The sequence below is a fragment of the Dermacentor variabilis genome, unplaced genomic scaffold (assembly GCF_050947875.1).
Source record: "Dermacentor variabilis isolate Ectoservices unplaced genomic scaffold, ASM5094787v1 scaffold_12, whole genome shotgun sequence".
In the NCBI taxonomy this organism is placed as follows: domain Eukaryota; kingdom Metazoa; phylum Arthropoda; class Arachnida; order Ixodida; family Ixodidae; genus Dermacentor; species Dermacentor variabilis.
In genome coordinates, this window is record NW_027460280.1 from 58,108,037 (window position 1) to 58,124,221 (window position 16,185).

The 16,185-nt window shown below is 41.0% G+C and overlaps 1 protein-coding gene across 5 annotated transcripts in view; it reads right to left on the bottom strand.

Annotated features, from left to right (window-relative positions):
- Nucleotides 1-16,185, bottom strand: part of LOC142565951 (AT-rich interactive domain-containing protein 5B-like) — a 100,843-nt gene that overhangs the window by 78,211 nt on the left and 6,447 nt on the right. For 4 of the 5 annotated variants that reach the window (XR_012824925.1, XM_075676584.1, XM_075676587.1 and 1 more), the window contains exons 1-2: nt 15,756-16,146; nt 815-1,157 (exon numbers count right to left, since the gene is read on the bottom strand). Coding sequence is in view for 4 of the 5 variants with exons in the window: in XM_075676584.1 (XP_075532699.1) it covers nt 815-1,157; nt 15,756-16,016 (604 nt within the window). In the remaining variant the exon portion in view is untranslated. Of the gene's footprint in view, nt 1-814; nt 1,158-15,755; nt 16,147-16,185 lie in introns of those variants that run through there. The other variant, XM_075676588.1, reaches the window with a different exon arrangement.

Genomic DNA, 16,185 nt, shown 5'->3' on the forward strand with positions numbered 1-16,185 from the left:
ATTTAAAAACAGCTATATTTAAATATTACTTAAGTCTTCAAGCACACTGCGGGCAGCTACAGGTGGCATCCCATCCTAGAGGTCATGTGAGGAGCCACACATTCCTAGTCATGCGTTACTTCTAGCGAGCAGTAACGATTGCATTGTTTTCAGTTTCGGTATAGAAATGTCTACTTTTGTGAGCCTTTCATGATGCGTTCACTCATATTCCAAGCATAAAATTTTGCACAGAGGCTACTCTAAATTTACAATATCTTAAATTAGGCTTTTTACATGGCCCAAAATTTCGTTGCAGTTTACCTTTAAGTACTACAGGTTGCTTAGCATTCACTTTAGTGCTTATTTTGGTTCTAAAAAATTTATTCTGATTTTTTATTTTATTTTGCTTTTATTTTATTCTGTTTATTTCGGTTAATACTGCTATAGTGTTTGCATGTTGCCATTTTTACATATATTCCACGGAATATTTTGTTAGGGCTTTTTGACAATACTGTTGGGTCCCAGACATTATTACTCTACTGTATTTGGGCAGTTGTGACACTAATAAACGTCAAACAGCATTCTTTGCTTCAGATATAACTTGCACAAACAGTACTCTTTTCTTAGCTGACAGTCTCTCCAGGTTTTAATGCATGTCTAGTCTGCCAATTTACATTAAGAAAGTCTTGGTTTCCCGGATGAAAATAACCCACTATCTGGATGCTACTGCTTAAACCAAGTTGACAATATTGATAAAACAGTGCATGGCTGTCACAGTTAGTATGAGCTGACACACTAGGTTGCATAGCAACACTTAAATAAATATTGCACCCACCCAAATGATCACAGATGAGGTCATTGTGTGCAAGTGCCTCGTGATCAAAGGTGTCGCGACAGAAGAGCAGGCGGCAGGCACCACCACCCCGTGGCAGCAACTGATCAGCTCCGAGGAGCAGGGCAAGGCTGCCCTCAGGCGGCCAGTGGCCTTCAAGGCGCTTGAGCAGTGCTCGGTAACGGCAGTAGCGCGGATATGACAAAACCACCACGCCTGGGGATGATGTGCCCTCGGATGGTGGGCCTGCCAGCAGGCCGTGGCTCCACTCCACTTCATCTGTGATGCAGCCCACAAAGTCCTCCAGACGCAGCACTGCCTTTTCCGAGGCTGCCAGCACTTCATGCTGCACAGAGAGCACACATTTCTATTTCTGCAGTACTGAAAACCCATTAAAGTGGCTCAGCAGCCATACTGCTTTGCTCCCAAGCACAATAAGCTGTAGTGGCTACATTCATATCGGGGTAGAATGCAAAAGCACCTGTGCATTGAAAGTGCCAGTGCTGTTGCTGAACCCCTAAGAGGCCAAATCAATTTGATGCCCTCCACTACAATACCACATGTAATCCAGCTGTTGCTTTGAGATGCTAAATGTCAATCAATAACCTCGCAACCGGCAGCGATTTCTAAATACATTCTAGCTTTTACACTGATAACCACAACCAGATGGTAGCCTGGCCAGTCTCTGAATGCCACATGATAACAATACCGAAGCAGGGCTGTTGGCATATATGACTTGCAATATTGTGGTGCCTTCATCCCAAAGGATCTTTTAGAGACATTAAAGAGCAAGAATAAATCAGTTTATGTTTGTGAAATAGTCTTGCATGACACTATTTGCAGCTTATTTAGCAGAAAAATTATTTTCAGTGAAAATAACCCCCCCCCCCCCAAGGTGTTCCCTTTTCAAATTTCATATGTATGACATAACAGATTTCAAGGTATTTTCGCATGATCAGGCAAAAAAGTTTTTAACTTTGCTATGTTTAGCCCGTGGTTGCTTTAGTATGTAAAGAAAACATTACTCACTGATAAACTACAAATTAGTCAAGTAGATGATGTAGTACATGAGATTATTGGAAAATAATATGGGCACATCAAGGTGCCTCTTTCATTTCTACATCTTTTTACCAAGAATGGAAACACAATAAACTGACCTCATTGATGTTCAGGAAGTGTAATTTAACAATTCAAATTGACCTAATATTTTTCTTCAGTGTCCCTTTAAGAAAGTATCTAATCCAGGAAAGCGAAATATGAAACACTCACCAATGCAGTGCCTGCGAAAGAAAGCAGTGACCCCACGCCCCATATAGAGAGGAGTATAATGCCAGCCTCATATTCATGAAAGCCTTATCATTATGAACAAAAATTAACCATTGTCAATGTCCTCGGCATTGACAGCCATTCACCAATTATGTGAGGAATCCCATCAACAAACAACCCTGACGTCAACCAGCACAGTTGCCATTTAAACAATTAACCCAAACAAGTTTCACCAAAAACACAGGTGTGAATACATTATGGCACAAATTTCCTTTAAACCCATATTACCCCACAAGTTAACTGTGCGCTATTTGCATTGATGCTTTCAAGAACCAATTTTTGTGAAGAAAAATTAAGGTCAGCAGGTAAGAATGACACATGCAAGTTTTTCTCACTGGAAGCATTCAAGTGCTTTATAAGATTTCCAATTTAAACAAACTGTCATGTAAATATATTGTCATGAAGAAAAAGCTATCTCACATGAAAAGGAATTTAACAGAAAAATATCTGCAAACGAAAAATTACGATCAGGCACACCCATATTTTGTAAGACTTCCTGCACAAAACAAGAATGGCCACATGAAAATTGTTGCCAATACATAGCCAGAACAGGTTGGTAATGTGCATACTGTATTTCTCGATTATAAAGAACCTTACATTCTAAGCCCTACTCCCCTCTTCCAAATGAAAGTGTAAAAAGAAAGGTGTTTGCACATGAATGCAAACACTTTCTTTCTGGATCAACATTAACCCACTTAGAAAATGTAGCATTACAAGCTGCCTAAAGAAAATCAGCAATGACGATAACATATTAACTCTTTCACTACCATGGGGAAAATAGGTGTTTTTTGTAGGTTACGCCAGATTTTTGTTTCTGAAGGAACTAATGCACTCAATATTTTATGTAATACATAAACAAAAAGCAGACTGAATGTACTTTTCACACATAGAAGTTTTATTGATGAGATATGTCATAAAAAAAGATATAAATTGCCAGACTCAAGATTGTGGGATAAAATTGAACGAAGTCTGTTTGTAAAGACATGCTTGTATGTACTAAGAAAAAAATGTGACAGAAATTATGAGATATAAAAAATGTATTGCCATCTAATAGGCACTATCTCCAAAAAAAATCAAAATTTTTCATTGAATAGGTATTCTACTACAAAAATTGAAGTGCAAGCACTATAGTTTGGCCTGCTGGGCTGCGGCTGCTGGCGTTCCGGGCTGGCTCGCATCATCGTCACTCTCAGAATCAAAGTCCTACGAAAGCGCAGCATCGTTAGACTTGCTGCTGCTCTATCCATCGATAAAATAAGCTGCAAATGCAGCAGAACTGCAAGATCTGCGATTTTTCGAAGCACGCCTGCTACTCCTGGAGGCAGCCATTTTTGCATTCAACTTTGGCAATCACCAAACATCGGAGTGAGTTTAAAAATTAATGCCTGGCAGAGAAAAAGCGAGTGGTTAGAAATCAAAAATATAGTTCTCCTTCACGTCCTATGGCGCAGCGTGTCCGAGAGCGGCACGGAAAGTCTCGATACCAGCGTTTCAAACTATCATAAGCAGGTAACGATGCCCAATGGACCGTGGTAAGGAAAGAGTTAAACACCAAAAGCAGGATGTGCAGCTCTTTAAGCAGTAGCACAGGGGACTTGCCAATGAATATCAGGAGCAGGTGACTGCAAAGCTAGTTTGTTTATCACATGAGCAGTCACTGACTTCTTTGAATTTCTTTGTGCCATTTCTTGCTGTCTTTTTTTTTTTGGGGGGGGGGGGACATAATTTGCGGCAAGTTAACTTTTCTTTTAACCAAACACTTTTACCTCAGTGGGCAAAAAGAAAATTACAGTGCAGTAACCATGCTATGCCAACAGCTTTCCTTGTGCAGTAGTTTTTGGCAGACCTGTTGGACGACCTGTTTTGGGAGTGTGATGGTGGTCAAGGTTCATGGAATCAGGGAGCAAACGAGGCCATGGTGCCTGTCATGTAGGCTTAAATCTGCAGTGGGCATTTGCGATTATGTGAACAGGGCGAATTGGGTGAAAAGCCATGGAGCCTCACTCGGCAGTAGGAATATGCCCTGTAGCAGTGACAGGCCTCACTACAGTGAAAACACAAGGATCTTGGGTCTCCAGTGTGCCTGACATCGCTCTTGCATAGTCGTGCTTCAACCATGAGTGGAGTGCCCCAGGCCTGTAGTTGCCAGTTCAATGGTGCGCACTCCGTGCAAATGCAGAAACAACGAACTTTGCATCGCTTCTCCATAAGTCCTGCTAAGTGGCAGCTTCCACACCTTGTGCTGTTATGTTTCAAAATATTCTGGTACTCGGACAGCCTGCCAGATTTCCTCACAAATGACCTCAGCTAGAGAGAGTTGCATCACTGACGCTGGAGTTACCTAGAGCTTTTGGAGCTCTTCCCAAAAAACAAGCCTGATAAGCTCCTGCAAGGTGTCGGCGTTGTCCATGGACAAAGCATGAGGATCATGCGAGAGGGTAGCGACATCGATGTTATACTGCTTTGCGTGCTGCTGCAGGAGCGCCTTTTCCATCAACATGGCTTCCGCAAGAATTAAACTCTGCAAGTGTCTTGGGTGGGTTGCATATTTTACCACTTAAAGTCATTCCGCAAAAGTAAAGCAATCAATAAAGTTCACTTGTCATGTACAAATGGCAAAACCACACCACCCATTATAAGGCGTACTGCACAATTAAAATCCAATGTTCAGGAAGTATTTCGCCTAGTTTAAATAGCACAGCACAATCTGTTGTTTCACACAACAGTTTAAATTTTGGATGGCAGAACTGGTGTGCCTGCTGAAGCCCAACGAAAGAAAAATTCATCAGCACTTCCACTTTGTGAAGAAGGATGAGCAACGAAGCTACGGTGTGTTTTACCTCAATCAAACGCATCTATGTATATATAGATAATACGCTCAATACGCGTTCGGCCCATACCAGAGCTCTGTGGAAACTGCTGATAAAGTCGCCTAGGCGACCATGACGTAACCACAACATGCAACGCCCGCTGATGGTAACAGTGTGCATATAACAGAGCGACAATATGTGTTGACCGGGGTGGAGTCAAAGGAGTGCACGAAACAAAACATGTTTGTTTGTAATTTGCGATTGAGCGTACTTCCTAGTTATTTAGCTGAATGAAACTTGGAAGGACTAGAGTTTTACTCTAGCAGACAAACATGGGGCTGTCGTTTTTCCTCCCATACAAGCTCACGTATTGACAGCAGACAGGAATTCCACAATAGTTACAACTTCACTGTGAACTACGTAATTATGAAAAGTAGATAAAACTCAGCATAACATTAGAGTCGTCTTAGCGGCTAACTGTCATATAATTCTTTTTCAGGATAGTTTCGATAAAACAAGAGTTACTGCCGTTTTCTGTAACAATAGTCCCTCCATAGACGAACATGTATTGACAGTAGACGTGAATTCTGTAACGTTTACAACTTCACTGTGAACTAACTAATTATGACAAATAAATAAAACTCAGTACAATGATAAAGCCATCTAAGCGGCCAATTTCAGTATGATTTTTTCCAAGATACCTACATTAGATTGAGAGCTACAAAGCATTCGCGAGAAACTAGAGACTAACATTTTATCGTGTCGACACAGTGTGTAGACGGATGGACATCAACCACTGCCGGAGGGTAGCCATATACAGCTTTGCTGTAAAAATGCCAAATCAAGTGACCACAAATACACCATACTATGCAGGGTGTCCCACGTAACTTAAGCCAAGCACTAATAATATGCAAATGCCACATAGCTGGGCAAAACCAAGGTAATGTTGTTTGCCGTCGCTCGGAGATACTCAGATTTTTTTCATTCTGCCTAATTGGAGAATTAGTATTGATTGATTAATCAACCTCTCTAATATTAAAATTAGATTGAAAGTGTCAATAAGAAAATTGTTGAACAACATGAAAAGCTCCTGATACAGGGGCCGTACTCTGAAACGATCCACTTAGGCGATACAATTGCCTCGGTGATAGTTTGCAATCGGGTGCGTGCTGATTGGCTGATTGAGCAAAATCTAATGACATAGCACATCCAATCAGCGGGCACCTGACGGCGAACTATCGCCGGCGTGGATCATTTCAGAATACGGCCCCGGCTTTTTGTTGCTCGATACGTGCTATATAAGAGTGTTTTTTCGAGCATGAAAGAAGCCCGCAAATACATGCAAAGTGCCTCGAGCAGCTAGTCGCGCAGCAATTTCGCGTGTATTTGCGGGCTTCTTTCTCGCTCGGAAAAACACTTATATAGCAAGTATCAAGCAACAGAAAGCTGTATCAGGAGTTTTTTATGTTGCTCCACAATTCTCGCATTGACACTTTTCATGTAATTATAATATTTGAGAAGTTGGTTAATTAATGAAGACTATCTATATAATTAGGTGCAATGAAAAAAATAACCCGAGTATCTCCAAGCGACGGCAAACAAGATCACCTTGGTTCTGTCCAGTTATGGGGCATTTACATATTTCTAATGTATGGCTCATGTTACGTGGGACACCCTGTATATACTCCCTCTCTGCAGTTGTCTCCTGCAAAGCAAAAACTATGAGGCAGCATGACACAGCACAAGCTACATTCTGCTACATCCGAGCATAGTACTATCACCAAAGCACTTATTATGCAACTCTGTGACCACTGCATATTGTATGGAGTGACATGGATGCATATTTCTGTATTGCACAGGCAACAGTTCAACCAAGTAAGTCCTACAGTTTTTCAAATAGCACATTAAAGAAAGATGCAGAAGAAGTAGTCCTTTGTTTCATTCTTGCAACCGGCCCAAACTGGCATAAAAGCTGCCCACTCCTTCAAGGATGGTTTAGTGTTTTCTAAAAACCCCAAAGCACTCTCATTATACAACTTCAATCTTATTAAAGCAAGAACTGCCCATGGCCACAATGCCAATAGTGTAAGGAAAAATGTTGATGCCATTTCTTCTCCCTTCAACACGAATACACTGTCAATCTTGTGCTGTGCACTGTATTCCAAACAAATAATATGAAGGAACAGGTTTTTGCCTTGCCCACAAAAAGCCATCCCTCTTTTGTAGGGGTGTGCAAATATTTGAAATTTCGAATTCAAATCAAATAGTCCCTGCTATTTAATTCATATTTGATTCTAGAATTCACTATTTAATGTTGTTGAATATTCATTCTGTTCAAATACTAACGGACAGCAACAGTTTTTGCAGTCTATATAGAGAAGGACTGATGCAAGTTGAGGCTCTCGCTGAACAATTCTGCTGCATCAGAGCTGCAATTGTTGCGCGACGGAACCATTTCCTGAGCAAGCACATGGACGAAATTACTTATGTGCAATAGTTTCCAATTGTAAAATAAGCAAAACTCGCATAGGGCCACCTACAAGTTTTCTGTCTCAAATTAGGAAAAGCAGTCTATTACATGGCCAATTTATCTCCTTCAAGGAGTGTTGCATTACAGTGTGCATCTGCTGGCTGCTATTCCTATGTTTGATTACTATTACTGTCACGGTGCACCAGATACAATGCCCTTTTCTTTGTTTCTTATTTATGAGCTTCTCAGTTGTGCTTAAATCAAGTAGGTAACAGCATTAGATGTCTCAAATAATCAAAATAAGGCTTTTGTTGCTAAAGAGACGTGACAGAGCCTTTATATTTCATTGTTTAGAAAGCGAAAATATTCAGTACTCGATTATATATTCGAAGGTCATTTTCCTCAAATATTCATATTCGCTTCGATTGAAAATTTGGTTATTCAAAAAGCCCTACTTTTATGCATTGAAGCTTGACCTGGAGAACACCTAAGCCTAACTGGGCGCATCATCATGTAGCAAAGTTGAATAGAATTGAATTCTGGGGTTTTACATGCCAAAACCACGATTAGATTATGAGGCATGATGTAGCAAAATAGTAGTAAATAGATGTAGCAAAATACTTAAATAAGCAGATTTTCTCAGCCTCTAACATTTACAGGTAGGTGATTGTAATGAAATGTATTTATTCATCTTCATTAGTACAGACTTCTTGATGCAATTATCTGTGTATCAAAGTGCTTGCAAGCATTACGGGAAAACTGGACAGATGACAACCAAGGGTGTGATCTTGTGATCTTATAACGGTTCAGAAAGCAAACCGTTTTTTTACTCTCGCATGATTGGTCAGAATGGCACTTTTGCCGATGAAAGCACGATTCTGACCAATCACACTAGTGCAAGCAAACAGATCACATTCTAAACCGTAACAAGATCATAGCCCAGATGACAATGCACTCACGAACACACTCCAGCAGGCATTCGCATTCCTTACTGGGCGAGGTCGCCTCTAGTTTCCAAAGTGCTCAATGGAGTTACAGAGGTTCATAATGTATACGCTTCGCCAATATGAAAGGGAACACTTCATCTGTCTGAAAACAGTGATTCTTGAAACAATGCAAGCCAGACCCTCACTTCCTGCTATTTGTTGTGTTGTTCACCTTCATGCAACTTTTTCTCATCATGAGCATACAAATGGAAAATTACTACGAGCTTTGAACACAAATTCGGTGTTCCCTTTCATATTGGCACAATTCGCAAGCACATAAAACCATGCTACAGCAGACCCAGCAGTTGTTTCAATTAAGTAATTAGCAATGGTAGTTTGTTTAGCTAGTTCATAATAGTGCACATATAGTGCTGTTAATCAGAATCAGTATCCGGTGTTCTTAATCTACTTCTACGACTTGACGTTAAAAAGTCACATGGCCAGGACGAAATTTCAAACACATTTCTTAGACACTATGCTGCTCAGTTATCCCCTTTCCTACAGAAGACATTCGCCTTATCATTGGAAACAGTGGTGCTGCCAAGCATGCTGACTGGTTGTGCGCAAAAATTATACCTATTCATGAAAGTGGTGACAGACAGCTGAGGTCACACGGGCGAAACAACATGAGTGTCAACAAACGGGCGTCACATCCATATGGGCAGAGCCCGAGCCATTTTGACCTATCACGGAGGGCTAATGGCCGCGCGATTTGGAATAAAAACAGATTGGAATAGTTTTACATTATACTGGCCCATGTTTAAAAATTCAGATATGCCCACTGAAATAATCAAATGTATGGTCCATTTATTGCTTTATTGTTGTTGTCGTCTATGCTTACAATGTAGTATGCTTTCTTTTTTTGTTCTTCACTAACATGGAGTCCTCTGTACCTGATATGCCCTCTCCTGTATAGGCCTGAATAGGCCTCAGTATTGAATGAATGAATGAATGAATTAATTAATAATGTTTTGGTAGCATCAGCAAAAATTTAAACAGTAGATGCACGAGGGACCCACAAATTACCTACCTAATAGTGAGCTTTAGATTTTGTGCACTCAAAGTGTGCATGCAAACGGCCAGGTTTACAAAATAATGCAAGAAGGTATACAAAAGAAAGCAAAAGGGGTACAAAGAATACAAGCAGGACATGGTGCTTTGGGGTATGCCCAAAGTCGTTTGAGCACACAAAATTGAAAACTCCCTAAACCTAAACCCCCTTGACAGTCAGTTCCAGACTGAACTGGCATTGTCAGTATAAACAGTGAAGTTGAAGCAGGCTTTTTTTTTAATTATTATTTATTTATTTTGCTCCTTCATGCTTCCTGCACCATATGCAAGGTGCTGCTACAAATATTCCAACCAACAGGCACAAAACAATGCTACTGAAGTAAGGCACAAAAGAGAGCCAAATGTTTTGATAAACTCAGTGGGTGCCAATTTTTTGCTAGGAGCTTGTGACTAATATTTGTCTTACATGTATTGTCGGGATACATTTTATCTGTGCAATGGTGAAAAAGTAAAGCGGCTGTTAGGCCCCAGAACCTTCACCTATGTTGCAACCTCCAGCTACAGCAACACTTTAGCACTCGCACATCTAGAGCTTACAAATCATATTTTTTTCATTTTCAGACATAAATGCTTACTCAAATTTGCACTACACATGTGTCACATGGCATAAGCAATCTGAACAGCTATTTGGTATTGTCACCATTTGCTGAAACCTGTTGTATATTTTCTCCTGATAAGTGTTGAAAACACCCCGTGCCACTCAGCAATATGTGCATGCGGCAATAGTGGAGGATTTTGTACTGTCCCTCACAGCCCCTGATACGTTGAGAAGAAATTTTGCTTGTGTTGCAAGTACAACAAGTGTGGAAATGGTACAACTCTAATCGCATAGAGTTCTAGTTGCCATATGCCAAAATCCTTGCCATATCCTTGCCAAAATGCCAAAATCCTTGGGCAGAACATGAAGATTCTGGAAAGACCACAAATACATTAAAGCCAGGTCCCTTGATAGCTACTCAGCTATGGGGTGGATCCAGGCAATGTTCACTAGTCATTTAGGTGAAGAGCAATGAATGCAAGCTAAATGTATTATTGGCACGCTAAGCACATATGTACAGATTCTGTTAACCCATTATTTATGATGATACACTAAACTACACACTCAGTAATTTACTATTGAGAGACACAGGACTCATATTACAGACATAAAACTTTGTTCACTAGCATTCAAAGGTGGTACATCACTTCCTGCTGCAAGACAATAGGACACTGTTGTCATTTTTATAAAAAAAAAGCTAACTCAATTTTGTATATTCACCCACATAACTGCTGCATTGAGAGATATTGACATATGCCTTAAATTTATGGTAACCACTTCATGTTTCCACAATCTACCAGGCTACAAAGGGGCAATAAAAAGTTTTTGTACTCGACTATAACCAAAAGGTCTCTAAATCCATTGGCCAGCCCATCAATTCAACCAAACATTTTCATGCTATCAAGGCTGCCAATTTTGTTGTTGTTCTGCATCAGCCAGTTAAACATGGTGTTTTTCCATAATTTTGAGCTTGATTAGCAGGGCGTGATAAGGCTTTTGTACAAAGAATGAAGTTTGGCTAAGGAAATTCACAGTAGAATGATGAAGTTGTATAGCAGTGAATGTCCCTTGTATGCTATAGTAGCTCTTTGGTTCAACGAGTTCAGATGCAGCTGTGTGCATGTACAAGACAACCCACCACTTCCGACTGATTTGTATCACTCAGCCTGAGCCAACAATCTTATCACGAAGAATTGTAGAATAAAGTTGTCTAAAATTTCCATGAAATTGAAAATTTTCGTATGGCAGTGCATGCGCAATAATTCATAACATGTTTGGCATGTCAAAGGTCTCAGCATGATGGGAGCCATAGTGCCGACCTCTCTACACCATTCTTAAATTTCATGTATACCAAGAAACACATGACTGACATAATAATAAGGAAAACATTAAAACAAGCATTACACATTCCTCCAAGCACAGCAAACGAAACGCTATTAGGCCTAGGATTGCACAATACACTGGACAAAATTATAGAAGCACAGAGAATATCACACTATGAATGCCTAACGAACACAAAGACAGGACAGACAATACTAAACAAGCAGGCAATACAATACCAGACGCAAATTGAAAAAAAGAGAACTAGTCCACTGAACATCAGGAACACCTTCACAATTCCCCCCACCCCGAAGAACATGCACCCAAACTATAACGCAGAGCAACGGAAAACAAGAGCTCAAAGACTCAACAAAGTGCTCAAAGACGCTGAACATGTGGCCTAGGTTGATGCTGCAAAGTATCCGCAACAACCAGCCATGACCAACCCTGGCCGTTGTTACGGGTACAAGTGCATATCACAACAACTAGCTCCATACGTACCAAACACACAGAAAAAGAAGAGGCTGCAATAGCTTTGGCATAGACATCAACCACTGAATCATGCAACATCACCAACTCCAAAGCAGCCGTAATTAATTAGACCAAGGGACTTATATCACCTCAAGCGTACCGAATTCTCATTGTAACACATCCTACTCGCAGTAGAACTGTTCACCTGATCTGGATGCCAGGCAATGCAAGGGTAATTGGGGATAACGCTGTGCACGACGCTGCCCGAGCAAGTATCAACCGGGAGAGTCACTTGCATCGCCCATCTCTCTGCGGACAACAAATCCCCGAAGAGACCCGAACAGAGCTGCGCCCCCAGAACCAGATCAAGAAAGAACAGTTTCCCCACATGAACGAATGGGAGATGAAATGACTACTTACGCAGAAATCCTCGAATGCTATCGAAATGCTCACTACAAATACCCTCCTCCTCAAAAATCATTAAACAAACATCAAGCAGCTACATGGAGACTAATACAAACAAGCCCCTTCCCTACACTACTCATGCACCGAATACACTCAGAAGCATAATCATCATACTGCAAGACAAGCAACACACCACGTGCAGACCTTCATCACATTATACGAGTATGCACATCAGCTCCAAACAATACGAGACACAGCATAACGTTAAAATAAAAGCCCGTGAGCAGTGAGAGGCTATGCAACTCAGCGAATGCCCAGGAGACCAGCTCTGGGCTGTCCTGCTGGCAGAGGATGCCGCTACAGTTCAAGGCCTGGCCTGCGTCTGACGGAAAGGGGAGCTTTGCAGGACTAGCCTCTCAGCCCTTTCGTTCCCCTTTTGAACCCAGCAGGGACTTCTTAATAAAGATGTTTTATCTCTCTCTCTACACAAGACCAGCACTATGCTTGTATTCACAAAAGGAGACTTTGAGCCTCTACAAAAGCAACTTAGAACACCTTCTCTCCTGCCTTACGATTGAGGATGAGACATGGCTTTACCAGTGGGACCCAAAAAGAAAGCAACAGTCTATGTTGTGAATCGAGACATTCGAGGTCCCCAACTTCACAAAAATTCAAGACCCAAGAACATGGGAAGAAAAGTGATGGTAACCATTTCCTAGGATTCTGATTAAAAGTTAGAATTGTTTCTGGGGTTTTACATGCCAAAATCACAATATTGATTATGAGGGACCCCGGTGTAGTGTGGAAACTCGAGATTAATTTTTACCACCTGTGTGTCTTAAACATGCACCCAATACATAGTACACAAGCGTTTTTGCATTCTGCCTCGATCAGAATGTTGCCGGGATCGAACCTGCGACCTCAAGCTCAGCGGCACAACGCTACTGCCAATGGGCTACTGCAGCAGGTGGATCCTACTGATTGATTACCTGGACGATAGAATATTGTGCCAGCATTGTCTGAAAATTGTGAGACTAAAAAAGAAAGAAAGAAAGAAAGGAAAAGGATTGGCAACAAGAAACTCGACAACACACCGGTTAAAAAGTATTGTGTAGCTTAGGCTGCCATTCGAGAGCATCCTTTCAAACAGCTTGACCAGACTTTTTTTATTCCTGAATCTGCAGCGCCTCAAAGAACAGGGTCCAACAACTTGAATGTACAGCAAACTGCCACAGAACAGCAATTTTGACGAGCAAGATTTCTTCTTGTGTGCGTGTGTGTGGCATGGTATCAGATACCTTCCAGTCAAATGGGAAAAGTGCATTAGTGTGAAGAGGGATTATGGTGAAAATTATTTGTTTTTTCGTTTGGTTTTTTTCCAAACACAGGTAATTTTCTTGTTACACATGTTGCAAAACCTTCAGATCACCCCCACACTTCTAACATTTAAACGATCTACCATCAAGAAATTTACTTATCTAAAATTTAAATGCCATAAAAACTTATACAATAGATTTCCCTTTCAATAACAAATTTTCTTTATATATCTTGAACTGTGAACCAACCAGACTGGTAGCATGACCAAGTATGTCATACATATTTTGTATGTTACCTATAGCATGAGAAGTTTTGTATTGCTGTATGCATGGTCTGTTATCCATCTTGGTATATGCCATGTCATAAATGTTTGACAATTTGCACTACAGTTCAATCATGAAGAGGCATGTAAAAGTGTTTCCCCTTTAGGAATAGCCTGCCTACAGTGCAAAAGCTCTGCAATAGGTACATATACCTTCAAATATGCAAAATCACCGCAACAATATAATTATTTTGTTTATTAGGTCTAATTATGCGGCCACAAGCTTTTAAGTTCCGTTCTTCTGGAAATTTGCACTGAGAAAACTCGAGGTAACATAAAGTCAATGCGATTCAACATCTACAGTACAGATTCAGTCGGCAGTGGTTATCTGCAGGCTAAACCACGGCACGCTTTTCCACTCAATCGCCTCATGATATTTCGATAGCGTATCTACTCTTTTCGAACGAAGGAAAAAAAAAAGTCCTACATTATCATGGAATGCTTTACAAACATCAGCGATAATGATCGTTGTGACGCTACAAAAACTGTGACAATTACACGGGCACATGGTCATATCGTCGGTAAAACCTAGTCTTATCTAGGCCGCTGCGTCAAATTTAAGACAATAACCATCATACACGTTTCATTGCGTCAGCATTTCTTTTTTTGTTCATCACGTTCTCAACCACGCGTAGTTTAAAAGTCAGCAAGGGACATGTCGATTATTTTAGCGTATGCAGGAGCCACATTTTTCACCTAGAGTAATATCACGTAATTTAATGTAGCGACCTTCCATTGCCGCCGTGACGACAAGGAAAAAAAAAAGAAAAAAAAGATGCTGCGAACGCGACACAAGCAACAAACGCGCATTGTGACACGAAGCCAGCCTCAGGCAGGCAAGAAAAAAAGGAAAAAGAAAGCGTGGATTTCATTTACTTTTTTTTAAACTATCCTACGTTACTTTTAGTTTTTATGATACCTGTCGGCGAGATTATAATGATATATAGCCACACTATTGGAGGCTGCGCTGGCAACACCCCTGCCCACTTCATTTATTTATTATTACGGTGCCATTAACGACATTGTGCCGCAGGTCATTGTCCATTTGCATGGAATATAACCTACGACAAAATTGGCATGCGGCTTACTGGCTTCTGAAAACAGACAGGAAACCGGTACCTTTTGTGAAGTTTTGCCACAAGAATTTCTGCGGCGAACAATGCAAAAAAGCGATAACGCATATTTAGTTTTATTTTTGGACTGAACTTTTTCTTTTATGATGTAATATAATTTTCTAATGCCGTCAACGGGAACATTGCCAATGGACTGACTAATTTCACGAAATATTTAAAACGCAGGAGATGTCGATGGCAGATGCAAGTAATTAATTAAAGTGAAGCGATACGCCCTTGATGGCGTCATTACAGGTAATAAAACGAAAATCAATCTAATGATGCCTACATAATTTTGCCCCGAAAATAATGATGCCCTTCATATTTCTTATTTAAGAGATGCACACAATTACATTACAAACGTTGAACTGAATCTGAAATTCGAATATAGGTCAGCTCGTTATGTTTACTTGTCCCAAATTTTCAGAACATCAGATGCAAGGCGTCGGGATTCTTTCCGCAACGAGAAAAAGAAATTTATTTCGCTGCTAGACACAAAGCGTTTTTTCAATCGTGGCTGAAAAATTGGCACTCGAAACAATTGCGGTTCGAACGTGCGACGCAAGCGGCCCTACTCAGACGCACTTGTACCGCTTGCACCGTACAAATGGACTTTCAAATCGCTATCTTGCTTTGCATTAACATTTCGCCGGACACTTCTAAACTGTGAAAATATGACACGTGCTGTGTTTCACGGCCAGGAAGAGCCACGTTAACGAATGCCAAGCAATGTTTACACGAAACTGCATCACATGGTGCATCAGCAAGATTCACGAAAACAAAGACGTATATCTACCTGGCCCTGGTGGGGTAACCTGCCGTCAGGAGTCTGTTCGGGCAAGAAATAGAGCTGAACACTGGCCAACTGTGCACTGTGCTGGTGGTCTTTCCACAAAAGCTGCAATTCGGCGATGCAAGGGTCGTCGTTGGGCGAAATCCGAACGTATACAAACTGGCCCACAGAGAGGGTGGCAGGACCACTTCGATTCTTGTATTCGAAGCCGCCGTAAAACGTGCAGCTGCTGCTCCGTCCTCGAGGGTCGCCCACGAACGACATCGCCGCAGCGCTGAACGTCAAAGTTCAGACGGAAACGTGCAAAGCACACTGTAGTGCACTAGCTTAATCATCAAAAAGAAACACTGCAACCGCTGCAGCTACAACTATGGAGAATAAACATCACAATTGACTTCCCGTCATGCATTGCGCTTGCTAATATGGCGGCAAC